At 43.0% G+C, this 24,512-nt stretch overlaps 1 protein-coding gene across 1 annotated transcript in view; it reads right to left on the bottom strand.

The window, feature by feature from the left end:
- Window positions 1-19,560, bottom strand: part of PRTG (protogenin) — an 87,235-nt gene extending 67,675 nt beyond the window's left edge. The window contains 2 exon segments of the mRNA XM_059824156.1: window positions 18,166-18,468; window positions 19,473-19,560. Coding sequence (XP_059680139.1) covers window positions 18,166-18,468; window positions 19,473-19,560 — 391 coding nt within the window.
- Window positions 19,561-24,512: the final 4,952 nt, after the last annotated feature.

Below are 24,512 nucleotides of genomic sequence, written 5' to 3'. Positions count from 1 at the left end.
AATACCTCTGGTTATTAGATTACTTATATTCTGTAATACACAATGACAACCCATTTTCCTTTCCCATGATTTTCAAAAGCTCATTAATCATCTCCAACTCAATGCCATGAATCAAAGCCAGCAGGAAGGTGCCAAGGAAAGTGTTACCTGGAGCACAGGGAAGCCGGTACCCCCATCTCAGACATCATACTCCAGCCTGAAACAAGCAAGCTCTGAGAAAGGGGACTGATCCCCAGGAAATGCAACTGCAGACATGAAAAGAATACCACCAGGCCTCCATGAAAGAAGGAGGCCTATTCAACAGGTGTTGTACTTATCCCAGATTTCTGACACATATATAGAGGTGCATAAGAGAAGAGTTAAGCACAGTTAGATTATCTTAGACTTCCTTCCTCTCTTGTGCTCTTAAGATAGTTAAGCCACTCATTTATCTCAACAAATACAAAATTCTCCCTTTTCCCTCAAAAAGAATACAACAGACCAACCCTCACTGTATTTTCTTCTAACTTTTGCACTTTTACTTCCATCAGCAGAAGTGTAACACCTTGGCCTGAAGCCAATTAGAAATCCCTCATAATGCGTTCAATAAGCCAAATCAAAACAATACATAACTTATGAGAGCGGGGTAAAGAAACTTGAAGGTCATATTTCATTTGCTGCAGCTCATCATGTTCATTCAAACAGAGGCAGAAGGTTAACTGTTGGGATCTGCTCTTTAATGCCTGTTATTTCCAGTGGAAGGAGCTAAGCAACAACGTTCTTTTCTCAGTACTTCATGAAGAGGATCAGCAAAAAAATCATAATGCTAAGGGAAGGGAAGATGGACAGAAGAGCCTGGCAACACGATGAAGAGGAAACACACCTCCCTACTGCAACTCAAAGTTGGTTTTTGGACACATGAATTATAAAATTGAAAACATGATTCAAGTTTCATAAAGCATACAAACACCTTTTTCTTGTTTTTAAAAAAAGAGATTCTAACCCAGCAGACAAATGGACAGATAGCACTCTTGCGCATTTGGAAGATGCTGGGTTTGTACAACAAACTTGGGTTCATCAGATGAAAATGGGGACTGGATAGAAAATACTAGGTTCTACCCTCAGCTTTAAAGCTGCCTGTGTTGTCTGTAGGAAAGTGATTTATTAGTTTGATCCCATGGAATTTATTCTCTTCTCAGTTTTCTCCACATCTAAAACCGAGGTAACACACTAATATTTCACTTACTCTAGGCTCTTCTGGAATGCTTAACACCATTTATGAGAAGTAGTAGGAGCATTAATATTCATGTATCATACACATTAAAACTAAGAGTGAGATTAATAGAAATTAATATTTTTAACCCTCTGTCATATCAACTAATCACAAAAAACTATGGATTTATTGGCAAAAAAATGGGGAGGAGGGGGCAAATAATAAAAAGGAGCGGGGGAAACAACAAAAAACCAACAGAACGAAACAACCCTATTGCACTGATGGAATTGAAATGATCTGTCCCTCTTCATGAGCACCACACTGCGCTTGATAAACTAAATCTCTCTTTGACTGAAGGCCGAATTAAAACGGAGCAATGCAGGAACTCTTCTGACCCAAAAGTAATCCACTCAATCATATAATGCATCCCTTTCCTTTTAGTAAAATGAATAGCCTTCCATAGAACCTTTTTCTTCCTTGACAAGTCCTTGACAGAAGAATGTGAATCTGGACAGTTAAATGAATCAATCACCAGCTGCTAGTCTAGGGCCAAGATGGTGAGTCGAGGGGCCTGCCAGAGTTCACTGACCACTGGTCAAAGCAGGACAAAGGCTTCGCCTCTATGAATAGCCTGCTTCTGGGATCCAAAGGTCACTTAGCTGCCTTGGAAACGGTCCCCTTTGGTTATTTAAAGTTCTCAGGCTATTCTGCCGCAGATATTATTGTTTCAGGTGGTCACCATCTTTCCTCTTCACAAGTTCGTGAAAGGCCAGGGAACCATTATTTAGGTAAATGCAAGACAATGGCGAACACAGCAGCAACTAAGTAGTGAGGAAAGAACAACTAAAATAAGTACAAATAATGCTTTACGTTTCCTCATAATTCCAGCTTCTGAACATGCCTGTGAAAAACATCCTCAGAGAAAGAAGGTCCCGGCACACAAAGGCCCAAATCCCCAACAGGATCCAGGTGCATACCTTGCACTGAAGGCGTGAGGTGTTGAATACTTCACTGTCTTTGAGATTCTTTACATGAACATGTCAGGAAAAATAACAAAAAACAAACAAAAAAAAAAAAGAGTATCACAGCTTTTGTCTAGTCATGACTGCTGGGCTGTATTTCCAGAAAGCTCTCCTATTGCTCATGCTAAGACCTGGACCCTAACAAGTAGGTGGTGCTCTAGGTTATGTGCTGGAGTAAATACTCGAGAAAAAAGACAGACTAGGTGAAGGAGGAGGTGAAACCCACAGGTGCTAACTCCTCTGCAGCACTGGAGCCCATAGTCCTCCCTGGCACCTACCTAATAACATGCACCACAAAAAAACTCTTCTCCCATACACCAGCAATAAACCCAGTTCCCTCTCAAGACAGGTCGCAGAGTAAGGGCTGCACTGACAAACACCAGAGAGTGTACAGGTGAGCACTCACCTAAGCCCCGTTCACACACAAGCTTAAAGTATAAATTAAACGTGGGTTTTGTTAGTACTGTGCTAAAATGGTTTCCTAAGTCAGATTACATTCTGATAAACAATACTACCAACAGTAGTTGGTAGTAGTAGTAAATGTTGCTGCAGACCTCTACAGTATCTTCACTGGTCAGTAAACCTTTATATATAAAATAAAAATTATCTGAGGATTATTATTATCAAGTTAAAGCTATTGCTAAATACATGCTTAGACACTAGCTCATGTTTTGGTTGACAAACTTACTTGTCTTAGAAGTTCTCACAGTGCCCCCTATTACAAGTCTTATTTTCCTGACACCCTGCCTGTATAAAAGTCTAATACTTTCAAGCATATTTATTTTATTTTTTGCTGCATTACATACATCACTAGATAAATGAAGCTAACCCCTAAACTTTCCCATTAACACAGCATTCAGTTATCTGCCTCTTACATGTGTGTATACACACATGAGATGAAAATTTCCAAACCCAAATGCTCAGAAGTTAGGAAACTAAAGAAATGAAGCTGCTTATGTAACTGATTTGCTCTGTTTATATACATGCTTTAGGAAACAATCCAACTGCACAATCACACTTCCCCCACTATTCACAGCACCAAATGAATGGTGCTCACATAATGAGCATCTATTCAATATTTTGTTTTCTCTTCTCTGTTCAGTGTGTGGCCTCATTCCTTATTTATTACACTCTATTGAGCACTGCCCTGAAGACAGAGTTATTAACTTCCCTATGGCCTTTTCTGCAGGGCTCTGCACTATAGTTCTTCACAAACATTAATGCATCTACTCTCACAACACCTCGAGATGACATTCTATTATTATTTTAATCTTACTGTTGGGTATGGACAAACAGTTGGATGGTGGCCCAAAATATTCACTAAATTTAGGTGTCCAAGACATTCATCCTTCACAGCACTCCATGTGTTGCAACCACAGCTCCCCCAACTTGTTTCAGCTCCAATTGGTCAGACCTCAGAACCTTGTATCAAACACCGAGACCATAAGAAACATGTAATCACAGACTTCCCACGAAAAGTAGGGACAAGCTGACTTGTATCACATATTGTAGAAGCTTCTGGCTGAAGCAGTGATGCCATTTAAATCCTCCAAAGCTCCCCTGACTGGGAGGTTCTTCTTTGTCCTTCTGAAGTTCCCAAGGGAAGTCCAGGACTCCTGGCTCCACATTCCATGTCCTAAAAGATGAGCTGCTCCAATGGGCACACTCTCTTGAGTCAGTCTTTGCCAGCCCCTCGGTCCTCTCCCATTCCCAACTTGTACCCACGGCAATCTCCAAACCGAGCCAAGCCTAGGCCTCACTCCACAAGTTTTTCCGTAGTCCTAGCCACTTCCCACCAATAGGTTTCTCTTCCCCTTCCTGACCTCTAGACACATGAGACCACTCACACCTTCACCTCACCCACTTCCCCTCCCAAACTTCCTCTCCAAGCAATTAGACCATTGTTTTCACTTACTTGAGCTTTCAATGCCAGCTGGTTTCTCCAGGCAGTGTTAGATCACACTTTAGCTCCTCATTAATTCAGAACAGGAAAAAAAGGCAAGTCCACAGCTGCCTAGGACTGCTTAGAGGCAAAGCCCAGCTCAGCGTTCACAAGCAACATGCTCAGCACAAACAGCATCTTCTGTGTCTCTAGCTAGTCAAGCTGAGTAAGTCTGTGCTGAACATGTGCAAAAAAAAAAAAAAAAATTTGAGATTTTTCCTCAAAACTTACAGGACAACCTAACTTGCAAATACATTCATAGCAACAGCAAAAGCTTCTTCCAGACACAAAGACCACTTCCCCAACAAAGCCCATGTCACTGTTCCCTAAGTAGACATTCCCGTGCTATCCGAGTGAAAAAAACAAAAATACAGAAAAAGCAGTTTTATCTTAGATTTATTCTAGGGAACAGGATAAACAGTCCTGCAGAAGTATACTGTATTAAAAAAATAAAAATTAAAAGCAAAGAGATGGATACTGACATGACAAATTTCTATCCAAAAAGTTAACGTGTCAGAAACTTAGCAACTACAGTCCTGCAATATAAATATTTGGGAAATTTAACAGTGCCACCTGCCCCGTTAGAATAAGACCATCGTTTGCACAAAATAACAGAGCAGAAGAAAAGTCTACCGCTGGTATTTTTTTGCAAGAGTCATGATTAAAAGCGTCAACAGGCTTCATCCCTACTATGTAAAAATAAAGTCTGGCAGCCAATTCTCTTTCTTGGGGTGGGTGACGGGAAGACTTTTTCCATCTTCTCAGAAAATCATGAGGGTTTTTCCCATTGCTATAACTCTAGGCTCTGTTACTCCTTCAGAAATAGTCCTGCTAGGAGGACTATAGCCCGGCCCCACTAACAATTCAAACATATTTCACCTTAACTAGCACAAATATTTTGATGATTTTGAATCAAAATAACACCTGAGAGAAGTTACCTTCACACTGCTGTTTCTTGAGATGGTCTGAGCTAATCTACCAGTTAGTAGCTGTTAAAAAGCGAAGACAAACTCTTCCCCGATAGTCCCAAATCCCCACTACTCTTGCCTACTGACCTCCAGCCAGCACTAGCACTTGTCAGATAACACAGAAAGCCAGTTCAAATCACCACAGCTAACTGCATTAGTTAGGTAACTATCTAGCTTTAAAAAAAAAAAAAAAAGAAAAAAAAAAGAAAGGTATATTTTCTGCCAGGTTATCAATCAGATGAGCACCACAGACTGTACAAGGGATATGGCATTAACTGCATCCTATTCTACATTTCCAAAATTTCAGAACTAGTGTCAGCCACTTTATGTTGAAAGCATGATTTATTGCTCTCTTTTTGCAAACTAGTGGAGTGATTAAACTTCTTTATATTCCATTGCAGTTTCTTTTTTAATAGCTTCATGTTTATGTCATCAATGGACTCTCATATCTAGTACAAACCAAAAATCCCACAGGCTACTACTAATGAAGGGCATTAAAGAAAATGTCAATGTTATAAACGTTCATCTAAACACAAAGCACAGGTTTTGAAAGTGCTTCATTCTCTCAGTAGGATCTGCTTCCACCTCTGGTGCACAAAGTGTAATATGCCTTTGACACAGCTCTAAAAGGAAAGAAATACTGTTTCTAAACTGAAATGTAATAAAATTCTTCATGAGAAATGTTTATTATATTCTTAAAATTGACCATTTTCAGTAAAATCTCTGATAATAAAACAGCCTAATATACTACCATGTATCTCATAATGGTGCCTATTAGCAGATTAGATATGTCACCCTTTGTGCAAAGAAATAGTTTCCTGCAGTTATTTTATGATAGGTAAGTATAGGGGGTATTCTAGCATGCATATTTTTTATTATTATTGTTTATTTGTCTTAAAGTCATACAAAAACAGTAATTATTTCGGGGGGGGGGGGGGGGGATAAAGCACTGTGTGGATTTCAGGGATTCACCATCTGAAAGCTTTTATTCTTCCACAGTGAAGGAAAGTTATGACCTTTGACATGTGGCCACGGTGCCAAAGAAACTGCTCATAAATGTGTGTCAGTAAAGAAGCAGAAATCAATAAATTCATTTAATCCAGTGAACTATTATGTAGTGAGACACAATATATTTTAAAGAGCCAACTGCTCTACTCTTTCTCTCAAAAGACAAAAATTTTATGTAATGGATTTTTGGATATTCAATTTTTGGGAGGTTTTACAATCTGAACATTATCTTTGAGCCATTAATAAATATATTAGTCAGTTACGCCACAATTTGTTAGTACATTCATTCCTGTTTGAAAGATCCCCGATACAGTTGGATTCAGGTAGCACAACAGGAACACTAGCAGGTGGGAGATACCCTATTAACAAACCTCTACTATTATTAGAGATAGCTATCTACAGGAATCAAACACAGGCAGGTGTTAGAAGTGCATATTTTTTTCCACGCTGAGTGCTCAAGAGCAGAATGAATGAGATATTGTTCATTATTCCAAACAGTAATTTTAAAAGACCAAATGAAGCACTGCTCTACAACGTATATTATAAACGCTTTCAACAAAGCATTTGGTCATCTACCATGTATTTTATGTATCAGTAATAAGCACCATCAGGTAAAGGTGATGACCATTAAAAACAAGTACTAAATGCCATATGTTGGGAATGTCACAAAACTCCCATCAATGCTACCAAGAATTCCAGTTAATTTCTTGTACACTGTATCAATGCTTACCTCTTCTAGTGTTTAGTATATCCAAGAATTCCAAACATTAGAAAACATAATTATTGCTAAAAATAAAGTTCACACCCGTAAAAGGAAAAAAAAAAAAGAAGAAAAGAAAATTTATTAACTGGAATAAACGAAAAAAATTCTACTAATGAGAAAAAAAAACAAAAAATCCCCATACCCAATTATGTCTCCACTTAAACAAGTGAAATACTAATTTTTGAGAGCATAGGCTAATGCATCCAAATACAAACTCGCAGGTACTGGTTCCATGAGCCACTGTGCACAGAGCACTGTGGATTTGTATTATGATCACTTTTTACAATAGTTTGGTCATCTGATAAAATTGAGCTGCCTTCCTGGCACGGACTGGCTGAACAAATAAAAGCGGTATCCACTTTCAACCTCTACTGAAGATCAATGATAAATCTGCTTGCAAACTGTGGGCCACAGGGTTGTTTGCATAAATAAGCATCAAAAGCAAGATGAGAAAAGAGCTGGTCATATGCTCACTTACACTTTTGGGGAGGGGATGGGGAAGGAAGTTTCACCCTTGTAATTTGGGACACACTTCGTACAAAGTTTCTCTCTCCTCAGGCAAAATGACAGAGTTGTGCCAGAACTCCCAGAGAATATTTCCAGTTAACATCAATTTACCGGATGTCACAGACAAGTTTAATGAACAAAATGATAAATGTATGTCAATGGCTTCATAAAGTCAATGAATTCTCGTTACAAAGAACATACATAATGCACAGCTCTGCCTGAGGCACATGCTACAATTATTAGAGGTTTACTAGAGATCTCTATGTGGACAGCGAAATGGTAATTTAACAATTTACACCAGTTAATTTGCTGATAAGTTACCTAAACAATTATTAGTATGTTGAAGACTGTACAAGCAGGAGTAAGCAAAAAAAAAATTTAAAACTCTTCTGCATGTTCAAAGACCTTAAGATTAATTTTAAAGTTTCTTTGATAAGATAATGGCTTATTTGATAATTTCCAGTTGTAACAAGTTGTAAACCAAAAAACAATAGTGTGTAACAATGAGCTGTTTTTATTGTACATTGTAATGGCTATCAAAACAGCTTTTTCTTAATCATAATTATTATCTGATTTTGAAGGGGCAGCCAGACCACTTGAGACAAGATATTATACTTCTGTGAAATCATTTTTACCTCATCTAAATTTGGGGTCAAAACTGACCTCAAAGTATCTTATGACACTTCCCTCCTCTGCCACAGCTGTGAAAATAAGCTCCACTGGAAAACAGTACCTCCTTCCAGTCATCGGACAGGAATAAGAAATGGGGGGGTCACCAGAAGCAGTTTTGCAAATCCAAAACAATGATAGAGCATATATGTGACAATTTATCAAGAGAAAAAGGAAAAAAAAAAAACTGACTACATGCAGCAAAACCATCCTGCACCTGAGAATGACAAAAGAGTGGGAACATGGGAGAGGACACAAATGATGAGAATTTTGAATATTAGAACAGATCAGCAAGTAAGTGAAAAACTTCTCTATTTGATACTTTTCCCCCTCCATTTTTTGGGAGCGTAGGCTAATGCATCTGAATACAAACTCAAATGTACCTGTTCCATGAGCCACTATGCACAGAGCACTGTGGATTTGTATTATGATCACTTTTTACAATAGTTCGGTCAGGAAGTGAGTGTCTCTCAATACAGCTTAAAAGAACTGACAATCCCACTGTGTAAACAGGCTGATAGATGACTTTGATGACTTTAGTGGGAGAAGAGAAGGCTGACTATTACTACTTCGCATGAGAAACTCATGCTGCAAAGGTTGAGGAGATATAGAAGAGGAAGTAATTTTTCTAATCCTATTTTATCTTGTTCTGTCTTTAATCTGAAACGGCTCAAAGGAGAGAAAAAAAAAATCAAAACTCAAAACCCTCTTGACTGGAAGATTCAGAAAGATCTTTGGTGTAATGCAAGATTTTAAAAGTGAGTCGTGTATTTATCAGGGTGTCCAAAGATGAGCTAGTACACGTGTGGTAAAAGTTACACTGATCAATTAAAAATCCAACATTTTTTCTGCTTTTATAATTCTATCAATTTGGCAGTTATACCATTAAGACCTGAGGGTTTTGCATGAGAAATTCTGATCTACTGAAATGAGAACAAACAATGTAATCAATCGGTGTGAACAGGATTATTATCTGAAGATGCTAAAAATCAAATCTGAAGATACAGAGTTGCTTCTGTTCACAGAATCCCCTCCAGTCTCCAACATTCATGGATCACTATACACAAGAGATACATCACAAGCTGTAAAGACTTAGTTTAACTGCCCCCTAGCTATGTATTAAAAGAACACCAGATGACATGTTTAACGCTTGTAATAACTTTTACGTACCCCTTACCCTGGTCAGTCAGGTGATTATTTCTTTCAAAACTGTCTCTCATATGCAAATAATTTCAAAATGGAACTACTGCACCTCAGAGCTAAAAAGCAAATATCCATTACACATACTTCTAAGACAAGGCAAGTTGTTGATATTATGAAACTCATCATCATAATTTTAGCATGTTCTGAGGCTAGAGGACTAGGACGAGGTAAGTTTTGCCGCTTTGCCATCAATGTACCACTTAGTGTAGCCTGTAGCTAGAGACAAACTCTTTTCTCCTTTCTAAAATATTGTATTCATGCCACCTAAAGCTGTGATTCAGAAAAGCCTGCCAATTTTGGACAGAACTGTAAATTTGCACAGAATGGAATCTGTTGCCCATTTCAACATCTACTTAAACATGGGCTTGGCAAAGATGTTCCACATCTGAAGACAGATTTAATGAATTGCAATGTTTTGAGACAAACCCCATCCTACCACCAGTCCCTTTATATCAGCCAGTACATAGGAAGTTTTCTTCCTAAGATTCTATAGATGGGAAAGGCTATCAAAAGACCCTGTCTGCAGTTAGATTTGTGCTTTTCATAACAGATTTCTGTCGTAATTCAGAAACAACAATCTTACTCCTTGCTGTCCAGGAGAATTTTACCAGGGCTCTTATGGCAGGCACTGCTTTCAAACACAGTTCTTGTCAAAGGCTGGAGATGCAATTTGCTCTGTAGTATTCTAACATTGAAAAAAATCGGTAAAATAGAAGTCAATGTTTAACTGTAAGGTCTCGAGAGGAAAAGTGTTGATCATTATTGTCTATGGAAGGGACTGCTGAGATTTTGACTTTTTTTTAAAACACTGACTTAACTGAGCAGATGGCTCAGCTGTATTTTCTCATGTAGCAATGCCCCTTCAAAATGGCTGTTGAGAGAATAGTTTAGTGTCTACTGAAGTATCCAAAGGCAGGATTTCCACACTTGCAGATTATTAAACATTTTTGCAGATTTGTGTAAAAGAGAAGACCTCCTTTTTGGATTTTCAGTTTTCCAAGGGTTTTTGACTTTCCTTGGTTTATGTTATACAAGGTAAAATTGCACGACCTGGCTGTTTTCTGTACACTCATTAGTTTAAACCAATGCCCAGATTTAGTGACAGGAGGAAATATCCCAGGTGAAAACATTAAAGTTGCACTTCTTTTCTACTTTCATTTCTGAAGATCACCTGAGATATTTTGATCGAACAAATCTGCTACAGCCACAGAGATGTAGGATATTGGTGGCACTCTTGTGCCCTCATGCACTTTTCCTGTATTAACAATCCTAGACAGTAAGGACAAGTTTCTAGAAGGAGCTGGGACAGAGTGCATCACATGTTCTGTGAGCCTCGCAAGCCTCCGCACCCATGACTGCAGGAAACTCTACTTAATGAGGTTTCTACCTGTTTTCTAACAAAAGTTGGCTGTTCTCAATTTTGCTAGAACTTTGCAATCAGCGCATTTCCATTTATTTCATATTCCAGAAATCATTCCTTTCCTCAAAACTTTGCCTACATGCAGCAACACCTTCATAAGATCATTTTCAAATAATTTATGGGAATAAGTGTGTATTCTTACTACTTTAGTCAGAAGAGGAAATCAGTTTATACAGATATAAACCCAAGAACCATGATGACAGAAGATTAAATAACTGCACTCCTTGCTGACTTTTTCCCTTCCCAGTAGGTTAAGTCCCCAGTAACCTTTCCAGAGATGGTGAAGTAGTATCTTAGTACATTGCAACTTTTGCCTCAAATTAATGATTAAATTCTGACAACAGCTTTGGATATAAAGTTTGTTGTCAGCATTCCTATGTCTTTTATAACATGTTCATTTTCAGTATTTCATTTCTTACATTGCATTCTACTGATCTGACATGCAGTACATGAGAAGGTACTCACTGAATACTATCACAATTGCTCCATTGAAGTGTTCAGGCTAGAAGCAAACATAACTTCCTCAAGCTTAATTACTGAAAAATTTACAGAGTTTTCCCATCAGCCAAACTCAGGCAATGCTCTGACCACAGCAGGAGTTTTAAAAGCTGTTTAGTGTAACAGTGTCACAGAAAGACTCGGTAACCCCGAAATCCTTACCCCATAAAATACAAAGATTGCACATGCTGTCATTTTTTGGGTTATGATAATAAGCATCTAAGTGAACTTCGTGAGCACACAGCAGACCTATGTGCATCTGGGGGGAACGGTACCTAGATCCTACTTCCCTAAGCTGCAGATGCACTGATGTGTCAGAAACCTCCTACTAGAAGCCCAACAGAGATGGGCAATTGAGAAACAAGCACTTTGGAACAGGGCCTCAAGATGAAAATGGTATTATCCAGATGCCACTTAGTTTATTTTGCCTTTGTGAGTGTTCATGTTGTTAAAACAAAAAAAAACTCCCACTTACCTAAGGAGATCAAATTAGATTTCATTGGGGAAAAAAAAAAACTAACCAGAATTACTGTTGAGAGTTATGAAACAAAGTAAAAGCAGTAAAGAAAATCTGTCTCGAACTGCTTATTTACATTTTCCTCTAATATATTAGGAAGGCCATCTCCCTCCAAAATTTTACATACTGAAAAAAACAACACAGAAGAGGAGGTTACAATAATTTCATAAAGTAAGTTACAGACAAACCCTCCACGCTGGTGGTTTCACAACCGTCTCCTTCCTATGTCTGCTGTTTATCTCCATCTATTAAAAAAATAACAATTTCATCCATGCAAACAAAAAATGCTTCCCCTGTAGATGTAGGTTTTGGAAGGCTGCCAGATGGATTCCTAACTCCCAACACAGGTCATCTAGTGTGATTTTTTTTTTCTCCTCTAACTCAGTTGCTGAGACAATCAACTTTAAAACATAGACGCTGCTTAAAATGCTGCTGCTTAAAAGCTACATAGAGGTTGACCCTAGTTACTAATGTTGACCATACAACGCACACTTACTCAACAAAATGTGGAGACTTGACATTGTTGATTACTTTTTCACTTAGGTGGTGATTACCAGTTATAAAGACTGGAAGTAATCAATCCCAATTTAACAGCTGGGCCTATTGATGAAACAAAAAAAAAAACTATGCAAAACTAAACAAAATATTAGGTCCACAATTTCGGACATAACGTGGAAAAATAAGAAATCCTGAAGAAAACACAAAAAACCTAAGCACAAATTTGTCCAACAATGGAAATGACTGTATTTCTGTAGGAAAATGCTTAGTAACTTTTAAATTCTTCCTCCAAGATTCTCTTTTGTCATTGTCTTGAATTGTTCTGCACACCATCAATAGCCACAGCTGTTAAATTGTGAAGACGTGACAACAAGTCTCTAGGCAAACAACTGCTCAGAGTGAGATCCTTTTCTTTAGGATAATCAGAGCTGGCTGACAAAAGGGGGCCTTACTGAATGCGCTTTCAGCAATTTCTACACCAAGAAATGCAGAGAGAGAGGGAGGGGGAAGAAAGGGAGCAGTGGGGGGGGAGCACCACACTGCAAGAACAGAACAGCAACCTTTGCTGCCATATATTGCTTTGCAAGTTGAAAAGAAATCTCACTAATTTAGCACACACATCACATGTAGAACTTGCACCAGGTAAGAATTGAGTGCCTGTAGTCACAGCTCTGAACAACTTCTAGCCTGGTACCATGTTTTCCTTCAACATTTCTCACGTAGGTGAAGGTTTTATTAGCTACAGAGTACACTGCCCATAAGACTGAGCATTCCTTTTAAAAAGAAGCTGGTAAAAACTTTATACATTATAAAGTTACAGTGATAAAAACCAGTAAAAACCATAACAGCTTTGCCCTTACTAGCTAGGAAGGAAAGCAAGGGCATGAAATGCCTCAGTTTGGCATTATGGTTGACACAAATTTGAAACCGAGGTGTTGAGGAAACCCATAAAAAGCTCACTTCTCTAGTGACGTGGTAGTGGAAACAAACACTGTTCATGTGCACCAAGTAATGTTTCATACATTTTTTTGTCCTGGCAACAATATAAAAGCCCATCCCTTAATCTGTGGAACAATTCTTACAAGTGCAGACCAGTCATTGCTGGAAGAATAGGGAATGCCCTTGTGCCAAAAAAAACATATAAAAAAGTAACCAGTGGTTATGTGTTAAAAGGATCTTGACAGTTTCCTCTGTAAAGGTGTTGTAGGAGTTCAGGTCAAAAGATGTCTGGGGGAGTTGCAGAGGAAAATCCTACAAGAAAAAGAGTTAAGAAGGAAAGCATGTTCCAGTTTTCTTATTTCTTCAGTGTATCTCAGTTAAAGAACAAAAATCTTACTGCTCTTCTTCACCGTTATCGACTGACATTGCCAACTGAGACATTAAACGTCCTCCTCTTGCCTTAAATACTGGAATTTAAATGCACTAAGGATCAGCCGTGTGCACTCTCAGCTTAGAAACAGATCCTCCTCTCAGGACATTCAAATCAACTATTCAAAGCAATAGCAATAAGGCAGCACTTGTAAAAACCTAAAACAGGAGCTTCCTCAAACTGTCAATAATCACATCAGTCCTACAGTGTTAAGACTTTGCTATCTCTTTTAATACAAGACCATTGTCTACAACAGCCATTTGCCATTTCGCTTCCACCTCAGTCAAAACCCACTTCTGCCCCCTAACCCCACCCTTCCATCTCAGAATTTGTTCCTCTCTCCATTACTATTTAAAATAATTAAACATTCCTTTGAGCTCTATATGCATTTGGAAGATACCTGAAATGAGAGATTCCATACAAAATGAAAACTGTATTGTTAGACCACAGCTATTAATACCTTCATTTAAGGCAAGATACTAAAATAAATTAAAAAAAATTAGCAGCAGAAGGGCAAAATTTTTGCCCCCACACATGTTCTGTAAAGGCTGTCGTTTGATGACCACTTGGTTTTGCAACTGTAAGTTTCAGTAGCCTTCCTCTGTCCGCACTAAGCCTTCCCACCTCCACATCATTCCTCTCAGTTACACCAGTGCAATCACTGCGAGTGCCTCTGTAACAAACCGCATCAGGGAACTCATTTGGGTTAAACACCATCTTTTGTTTTAATTCTATTATTTTAACCAAGATCAGTTCCCTGTTCAGTTAGCCACACATGCAGCTGTGCCCACACAAGAAAGGGCACAATGCAAAAGTGGGCACAAACAGCTGGAACTGCTAAGAAAACATGATTGTCCCAGTACAGAATAAGGCTCAGCTGGATGCACTCTTAAGTGCAAATATTTAAAAGCAGAGCAAAAGATGTTATTAGGATATCAAAACATAAATATTGCCAATTATTGGCACTACAGTGGGACCAAAAGTCACATCACTGCCACAGCAGGGAAGCAAAATCACAAACTCTCCACGAAGTACAGCCTGCTACATGTAAAAGGCCCAGCGTTTCACAACTGCAGCGCAGCGTGCGCACACAGTTTCCCTCCAGGAGCACGTTCCCAGAAACCTTCTGCTTGCATAACCTCTCACTCTTCGGAAATGTAGAAACCTGTACATGAAGAATTGGGCTTACATTTCCTGTAATTCACAAACATTAAAATCAATTCAGCCAAGTTTCAAGAGGAGAAAGGGTTATCTAGGAATGCCCCTACCCAGCTGTATCCCATCCAACCATCTTAAGACTTCAATTTCCACTTTTTGTGAAAAGGAAATAAACAACGAGCAACCTGTCCAGTCACTGCCCAAAGCCCATGTTACTAGCTTCAGAACATGATCCACCTTCTCCATTTTTTCTTAATACTATCTTATTGGAAGTCTAGCTTTATTTTTTAGACAGAATCTTAGTTAACTGTGGTTAAACAGTCATAATTTAAAAATGCAGGAATACAAAAAACTCAGCTTGTTTATTTTTGGCTGATGGAAAGTTGTACCAAAAGTGCTTAGACTTTCTCCACAGTCTACATTCCTTTTATATTACGTTAAAAGAGACCTCTCTTAGTAGCAGTGGCAGCAGTAAGTTGAATTTTGAGTAAGTCATACTCTTCACTATTAGCATTTTACCTCCACGTTGCCTCACAAAGAACCACACAGGAACCTCCTCCTCTCCCCCACACGTCAATTAGCCTGCTCTGGAAGGAACTACAAGCATGTACTGAAACTAATATTTATTTTTACCTAAGCAATATCTCAGCCCCGCAGTTTCCTTTAAAAAAGTAGGGGGATCTCACCGAAAAAAAGCCCCAAATTAGTCAAATTCTTTTGTGCATGGATGAACAACAGGAAAGCAAAGCCTTGGGGCCTCTGGGGAGGAACCCTGTCCCTGCAGACCTACTCTGATGTGCTCAGGAGATAAGGCTCCATAGTGACACTTAAGGAAAGGCCTGCTCACATTTGAATTTCTGCATTCCTCAAGAACAATTCATGGCAATCACTAACTTTGCAGAGGAGCTACATGAAAGCTTTGGCCAATGAATGAGGGTCATCTGCTCTTTATCACAAGGGTAAACCTCATCCTGGCCAGTTTCTAACCTTTTAACCCTGTGAATTCTTAATTTGCACATGAATAATGGAATTCTTGCCAAGAGTGCAACCTTCAGCTTCCAGTTCCTAACTTTAGAAGCCAAGACCTGATCTCCTTGTGTGTTCAAATCTTAAACTCTTGGACAGATTAAAGTTTTTGATTTCCAAATGCAACACTAAACATTACAATTCTGAAGCAAAAGATAAGCTTACTGGCAAAAGCTCTGCCCAGGCAAAGTAAAAGAACATCCTCGCACCCTGCTGCTACCAGAGACTGAAGAGAGCATTTGCTTTTTTCCTCCAGAGAAAGAATGCCCTTTTAATGCCTATTCTCCACCTGTTTAATATGTATAGTTCCTTCTGCACCCTGACCACAAGGTAATTTGCCTTCGCAGCAACCAACAACTGCTTCTAAACAAAATTATAAGCCTACAAAATCCCCCCCAAGACTTTCATTTATTTCACTTAAAATGTCTGCAAAGTTCAATCAACTCATGGTAGCAGGCAGAAACACTGTAAAAATGAGATATAAAACTAATTTTGCACCTGTTTTATGGGCTTCAAAATATGACACAATACAAATTACTGCCTTATTTCACAGCTTTACAGTAAAGATGACATTCTGAAACTGGTCAGATTGGAATATGACTAAAAAGAAGAGACTACAACATAGGGTAACTTCATGTTTGGCCACTAGTTAACCACTTAATCGCTAAGTCAACAACACCTACTGTGATCATTATGGATCTACTATCTCTTCCAGTTTTCTCCAACAGCCATAGGAAACCTTTCAAGTATTCCAAGAAGAAAAAACCTTTTGTCACAGCCTTACGTGGGAGGGGAGGGGAAAAAAAAAAAATGGAAAGGGAAAAAAAAAACCACAAAAGGGCTGCAAAACAAGTGTCTGCTGACACTCTGAAACCTGATTATGTTAATTTAAATGTCAACAATATTAATACTTCATTTTTCATTATTTTATCAAAAGTATCCAAGAACTGCTTCGTCATAAACCTGTATGTGAGTAAGATGCCATGATACAAAGTAGCAGGTAGCTAGGTTTTTTGAATCGAGACTTCACAGATGAGCCTCTTACAGCATGTGAAAAACTCATTACTTACTTGGAGCCACCTGCTTCCAGGCTGGTTTTCAACTGCTCAATGCTCTAGCTCACTGAACAAGGTATTTCACACCTCCCTAGAGTATCTTACAGACAATTTTTATAATCAGTTCAGAAGCACACAGAAAAAACCTAACAAATGTTAACATTCAGACTTTTTTTAATGTAAGCTAGTGTACCAATTGTATTAACTAGTTTCAGATTGAATTTGGGAAAACTTGCAATTTGCAGCTAATGTCAAGTTTCAATAGAGGTATCAGTACCACAGTTTTGTGCAACTTGCTACTAAGGACAGGGTTGAAGAGGTCAAAGGAAGCCTCTTCCTATTAGATTAAGTTCATCAGTTAAGTCCTATTACAGAGGGAACACGAGAAGACTACATAAACTGTGTACTTTCTGTATTACACTTTCTTTGAAATGACTCCATGTACATTTGGAAAGCAAAAAAGATAGCATTGTAAAAGCAGCCTACTGGCAAAGCTCTACACCGGTATGGAAAAAGGCATGGCATTAAGTTCGTAACATACGTCTCTTTCTCAATACATTTAAAGATACTAGGAAAACGGAGGGCAACACACACTCAGGGTCAGACTGTTAAAGCCATAAAGGCACTTACACACAACTATTTCCTTCACCATTCACCCAGTAGTAGGAAGTCACCCTAGAAACGCGTCTCTCGCTTCCTAGGGCAACCACGTAACAGGCCCTTACAATTGATTCCAGAGGACCCTGAAGCAGTTCCAAAAGGGACAGCACGCACATCTGCTTGGCTCAACACACGTGTCAGAAAAACAAGGGCTTAGTAATTTAACCATCACGGTTGCCCAGAAAACCTTTCCCCTCCCAAAGACAGCCGTCTCTATTATTGGACTACCCTGCCCCAAGATGGCACGACACAACATCAAGCTATTGAACAAGGAAGAATATTTTTTTTTAATCAGATTTGTAGACAGCCCTTGTGAGGCTGCCTGAACAGCACTTGAGAAACAAGACCCAGGACTTCTGTAGCAGGTTGCCAGCATGGCTCTGCATCACCACCTGCTCTGGAGACCAGTGACCCACATGAGCCACCCACACAAGGCACCACTGCCCGAGAGGTCTCACAGGTGGCTGTGGGGCTCCTGCCACATCAGGGAGTCGAAAAGGGGCCACCACAAGTTTTGCTCGTAATCTTTACGCATTTAAAAAGAAACAAAGGTTCTGCAGAATTGACTTGCTCTTTGCTTTTGTAATTTGTCTTTTCAGGTTCAATCAAAACGATAGGTTGTTGCGTGCTGTTCAGGCAATTGCTGGCAGAAAGTCTGGAGCAGGTTAATAAACAAGAGCTAGAACTTACTTGCTAGTGTGAGGTGGCTTTTTTGACTGAGAATGGCCCCATATTTGTTCAGAGCTAAGCACTGGTAAAATCCTTCATCAGACAGCTCTCCTTTCTTTCCTTCCACCTCACTGATATATAATGAGCCATTGGATAGAGTGTAGATCCGTTCATTTTCAGATACTTTGCCTCCGTTTTTCAGCCACGTAATAGTTACAGGAGCTTCACCACGGGCCTGGCAGTCTAAAACCACCGGATCCTTCCTTGAGACAGTAACATCCTGAGGCTCTTTCACAAAAAACAGTTCACTAAAGCACCACAGTCCTAAGAGAGAGAAAAAAAGATTTTGCCTGTGAGTACAGACGTGCGAGTTACGGAGGGCACTTGCGAGCTGCGAGTCATCGTGCTGAAGCCACAGCACGAGGTAAAACTATTGTTACTACAGGCTCCGAGGCCTCTCGAGCCCTCCAAACCCAGAAGACTCCGGGAAAACGGCAGTACTGACTTCAAGTGGAGTAAAGCCATCAGGCCGTGAAACACCCAGGTGTTTGCCTCCCAGTTTTCGAAGGCGTTGTGTCAAGGAGCCGGAGACCCAGAGCCTTGGACACCCGCGCATCCACAACCGCGGCGCAGCACGGAGGCGCTGGGTGTCGAGGGGAGCCCCGGTGACCCCCGCGGGGCCGGCCGGGCAGCGGGCACGGGGAGCCGCCCCGGGGCCGCCGCCAACGCCGCAGCGGCGGGGGCTGCCACACAGGTGCGACCGCTACTGCCGCCGGGGCAGCGCCGCCCAGGGAGCCGGGGCGCCCGAGCCGCTCGCTAATTTTACAAGCCTGCCGAAGGAGCCGGAGCGGGGCGAGTCGTAAAAGGCTAATTTTACAAGAAATCGTTAGCGAAAGCGCCTCGCCGGCGAGCGGAGGGGCGGCAAACCGCCCGGCGCCCCTCAGGGCCCCAGGCGCCCCTCAGAGCCCGCCCCGGGGGAGCCCCCTGTCCCCGCCAGCCGGCCCCGCAGAGCCCCCCCACCCCACCTCGCGAGGGCGCGCGCGCGCCTGCCTAATTAACGGTCGCTCATCGCCCAACGTGGCGGTGGGCAGCTGCCCGCCGCGCGCGCCCCGAAGCGAGGCTCCGCGGCCCGCGCACGCCCCCTGCCGGCGGGGCGGCGCCTCCGGGAGCCCCTCCGCGCCTCCCGCCCCGTCGCGGCGCGAACAAAGCGCGGGGCCGGGGCCGGTTCCCGCTCCCGCTCCGGCCGATGTCGGATAAATAAAACCACGTGCGGCGGAGCGGGGCCGGGGCGCGGGCGGACAATGGGCCTTTGGGGCGCGCGGACTCACCTGGCAGCGGGAGCAGCAGCGCCCGCAGCAGCGCCCGCAGCAGCGCCCGGCGGCGGAGCGGCGCCATTCAGCGGGAGGCGGCTGGCATGCCCCGCCGGCCGCCGCGAGAGAGACCGGTCAGCGGGCGAGGGGAGGAGACAGGGGACGGACGGAGCGGTCCCGGCGCGCCCGTCCCGGCCCTACTCTCCGCATCTCGTCTCCATTGGCCTTTGGGGAGGAGAGGGGCGAGGGGCAGGGCCGGGCGCGGGGTGGAGGGAGGGACGCTGCTGGACGGGGCGGGCCGCGGGGCGGGGGGCCGCGGCGGACAATACCGCGGGCGGGGGGCGGCAGGACCCGCCGGCCCCGCGCGCGAGGGGCGTCGGGCTGCGGCGCCATCTGGGCCAGGCACGGCCCGGGGGGGGAGCTGGGCCCGACCTCCGCCCGGGTGAGCGCCGGCGCTGCCCCGGGGTACGCGGCCTCTCCCGGACGGCGGCGCCCCGCCAGCGCCGGCACCCGACGGCAGCTCCCCGCCGGCCCACCGGGACAGCCCCGAGCCGGCCCGGCTCTGCCAGCTCCCGTGTCTCTTGGGCAGCGGCTGCGCCCCTCCGGCCGGGGCAGGAGCTGCCGGCCGTGCCTTCCCCTCCCCCGGGCGCAGGGTGCCCGTGGCCGCCACCAAGCGCAGCGCTCTCCTCACCGGCACGGCGGAGCATCAGCAACACGTGCACTTCGCCAGACTCGGCTTTACCAAAGGCCTGCGCCAAAACTAGGGAGGCCCACCCGGGGCATCCAGCCGGTGGAGGTGGTCAGCCCGAGCCCCCTGCAGTGCCCAGCGCAGGTGCAGTGATGTCCAGGTTTGGCAGAGCACCCCACGCCCGGGTGAAACGGGCTTTCCCGCACCTGCAGGCCCACCTTGGAATGCAAGGATGGGAACTGATCAGACAGGGAGTACCCCTGGGTCAGTGGTTCTCTGACCCCTTTGCACAGCACCGATAAAACCACTTGCAGGTAGCTGTGCAGGGCAGTGCTCTGCTGCCAAGGATGGACCACCCTTCACTCATCTCCACCAGAAAGCAGCCCTAAGTTTACATCTGCCTCAAAGCCAAAATGCAGCTTGCCAAAATGCAACTTACACTGCAAACGCATGGCTTGAGAATTACGCTATCAACACCCTATGGACGATTTGTAGAGAAGATATCATCAAATCAAATGCTGCCACTATCATTTAAGCTTTCAGCTTCACCCATGATTTTACTCCATGCTTGCAGCCAGTGATTCCTAAGCTCTTTTTTGTCTGTTCAGAGTTCTAGTGTCTACAGTTACCATGTAGGAAGGCATCTTCTTACTCAGCAGATTTGCCCCCTGTTTGCGTTCATTGTGAGAGCTGCTGACTTCAGTGACAGGCAAGTTTTTACTGCTTTTTGTTCCTGCCAGCACTGCAAAGCTCACAGAGATGGGAGCTGACAGCCAAACTTGGTCCCTTCTGCTGCATCATCACGAGGACTGGCTACAGCCTCAGCCAGTGACTCCTCCGCAAGCCTTCGGGAGAAAATCAGAGCCATCTAAACACAACGTAAGCCATAGTTGGACCTATATCACCTTTCTTACTTGTCAAAAATACATGAGCAAAAGAATTGAGCTTGCTCTGATCTGAGCACAAATTTTCAGGAAAGGTAATGAGGAAAAATTTGCTTTACATGTTACCCAAAAGGCATCCAGGCAGTTTCACAGTCATTGTGCCGAGCAGAACTGCATGTGCATGCCTTGGTGTTCCAAATAGCAGTAAATACAGCAACAGGATCCACTTGACCCAGTATTTTTGAATTTTCCTCAGTGTTTTACTTTATCCAGTCACAAAAGTGTGAACTATGAAAAAAAGTATCACTTACCAGCAATTTTGTTTATACTGTTTTTAAGTATTAATGATTAAACGTTCATTCTTTCTTGTGGCAAACTCACAACTTCCATCTGCAGCTCATGCTGTACTCTCTTCCGCTAAATTCTGGGTGATCAGAGTGACCTGAATTTGAGATTTCCTAGATGACCTCGGCATGTCTAGAAGACAAACCCACCAACAGGGAATGCATTACCTCGTAGCATTTCTACACCATGTGCTTTGGTCAGTTGGTGAAGAGGCTGAAACTGTCCCTGGTTAGATGTAGTGTTATTTCCCTGCAGCCCTTTGCTCTGCGCAGCAGAGCGCTGCTTCTGCAGGCACGAGCGGGTGGCTGTGCCAGCTGTACTGCCCAGCGCTGGGCACTACCCTACCTGTCCCAGGAGGGGCACCTCCTAGCCCAATTAACCAGCCCTTCTTGAAGCAGGAGTTGGTCCTGGTGGACCAGGGGGAAAAAAAGAGCCAACAGAGAGAGAGCAAGTTGTATTTCTAATTGTGGGCTGGTTTCCATTAACTGTGTCGTCTGTGCTCACTGCTGTATTCTGCTGTGGCGGGGAAACCGCTTTACTGTCTCCCTGGACTACATTGTGCCAGCAGGAGGTTTTGACTTGTGAGATCAAATGCAATATTTGCCTTAAATGGCTTAACAAAGAAAAGTGCTTCCCACTGGAGCACTCCCACTGGAGCACTCCTTGTGCCTGGGTCTGGGCAGCTGCAAACACCAGTATTTCCATTTTCACATTTCTGTTGAGCAAAACAAGTAACAGATTCCTTACTAGAATTAAGCAGTCCTATAACTAGATGAGCATAAACTCTCCCTCCTTAATTTGTGAGAAGTCATTATTTTAACACATTTTCCAGTAATTAATTGGATTAGAGATAGTGCGGTCTTGCGATAACGTATCTAAATTCATACTTCACTGCAAGCTGATAAACCCATTGAGCCACAGTTTAAAGGCACTGCCAGCCGTAAATTTGTCAAATACATCATGTTAGTAAATATGGAGCCAATAAACACAATTATCTACTTGGCTAACCATCTTACAGAAGCATAATCTTGAGAAAGCCAGAATGGCAGTCCAGGATGATTACAAGATATTGCCAGCCAGCATAAACAAAGCTATGCCTAACTTTGCTGCAGGGCAGCAGTTTTTCTTCTGTCACCAACAGACTTTTTTGCTTGACTCAATCTGTATTTTTGGTGTATGTGGGAAACTACACAAACTTCCCCAGTTTTTTGTGGTTCTTTTCAGACCCATATAAGCCTTTTTCTAGGCTTTCTATTAGATTTTGGGGTCTGCAAACAAGCTGGACACATCTTTGAAAGAAATAATAACTTGTAATACTTCAGCAGTCAGCTTCTCAATGCCTTAAAACCCAGATCAGTAGTAAGAACTCTTTGAAGTGCTACCAACAGCTGGAATAACAGCATGCTGTCCAGGTTGCTGTCTGTAAATAACCTGATGTACCTTATGCTGCGTTTCAGACTCAGCCTCAGCCATGGCAAACCCAGTTTATAGGTCTCTTGAAAAGAAAGGTTTTAAAAATCAGATTGACATGAACAGACCTAGCTCAGGGCTTTGCTCTACTGCTCTTCTGCATGTGTGTGTGAGGGCAGCTGTCAATCCATGCGGGACTGCTAAACTGGGCTGGGGCCATAAAATCCAGAATTTTGGTCCCATTATGAACCAGCAAGGAGACACAGGGACTTTCCAAAGGTGAATGAAGTCTCATGACCATGGTGTTTATACACGTTGTCCGAAGTGTTACCAACATGTCTAGAAAAGGAACTAAGAGGCAGGACTCTTCCCTGTGATGGAATGTAGCAACCTTGGGAAAAGGAAAGAAGCTGAAAATTCACCTGTAACTGGAGCTTCCCAAGGTGAACTCCATATGTATGAGATCTCTGCAGCCACAAGCCCAGGGCAGAGAATGCGGTTTCTTTCCAAGTTAGAATAAGATTTTGCTGGTGTTAGACCATTTACGTTTCTTTCAGCTTAAACCAGAAATGGTTCGCTTTGGTCTGTGGTCAGTTTTGCACTGAGCATTTCAGCTCTACCTGAGAAAAAGAATAGCATCATGTTAGCTCTCTCATTCCTGTGGTCTGGGAAAAGCTGTCACAGCAGCACGGATGGTGTTTGGCGTAGCCACAAACTGCCCAAGCTGGGTGCCCCACGTGCTGCCACATCCCACCTGACCTAACAAACTCAGAGATGGGAAGGTGGCTTTGCTCACATGATCCATTCCCCTGGTTCGGCTTCGCATGGCTCTGCTCTAACACCGTAACATCACGGGACAGAAAAGGATAGGGATGAGCACCCATGGGTGGGAAACAGGAGAGGTGGAGAGAGCTGCTCACAGCAGTTTAAGTGTCCCCATTGCCACATGTGCAATCACAACACTATCCTCAATTAGCTGCAGCCTCTAAGAGGAGGTAGTAGGGTCCTGGAGCCCCAAACTATTTTCAAACCAACATATAATCATCATCCCGGTCCCCCCACTGCTCCCAGCCCCACAGGCTCAACCCTGCCCTGCTATCAGTGCCAGGTCCCCGCTCATCCTCCAACTTGGCCGGCATGTCACCGCAGGAGCTGCCGCGTGTCACTGCTGGTGTGAGGAAGGCTGGAGCTACAGCCACCCAGGGTGGAGGAGAGAGTACAATCACCACGGGCAGCTTAGCACGGCTGTGGTGGTTTTGGAGCTGCGGTCATTTTTCAGGGCAGGCTGAGAGCAGTGGTAATTGCTGGAGCCCTATTAACTACAGGGAAATTACGGCAATTTGCACTGGCTCAGCTCTGCCTTCAGCCGGTGGAGTCCTCAAAACCCAGCTAACGGGCTGCAACATCGCTGCACCCCCGGCAGGGTGTCATTAACCCTTCTTCTCAGGGAAGCCCCTTTTTTCTTTACAGTTCTTGCTCTGAGTGTTTTTGATCTGGTGTCACTGTAGGCATGTTTAGACACTTCCTTGTTTCTCATGCCAAACTCCTGACCCAATTACAACTGTATTCACAGATTTACAATACGTTAAGCTAACTCTATAAAGACCCACGATACAAATGTTTACTTTTGGCACATTTGGTCACTTAGTGGACTCTTGCTTCATTTTGAACCTGTGTACAGTTACCATCTCTGTTGCCTTCTCAAAGGAGATTCACTCCTTCCATGAGCAG

The sequence above is a fragment of the Gavia stellata genome, chromosome 13, assembly GCF_030936135.1.
Source record: "Gavia stellata isolate bGavSte3 chromosome 13, bGavSte3.hap2, whole genome shotgun sequence".
Taxonomy (NCBI): Eukaryota; Metazoa; Chordata; class Aves; order Gaviiformes; family Gaviidae; genus Gavia; species Gavia stellata.
This window is presented reverse-complemented; position numbering and strand designations above follow the sequence as displayed.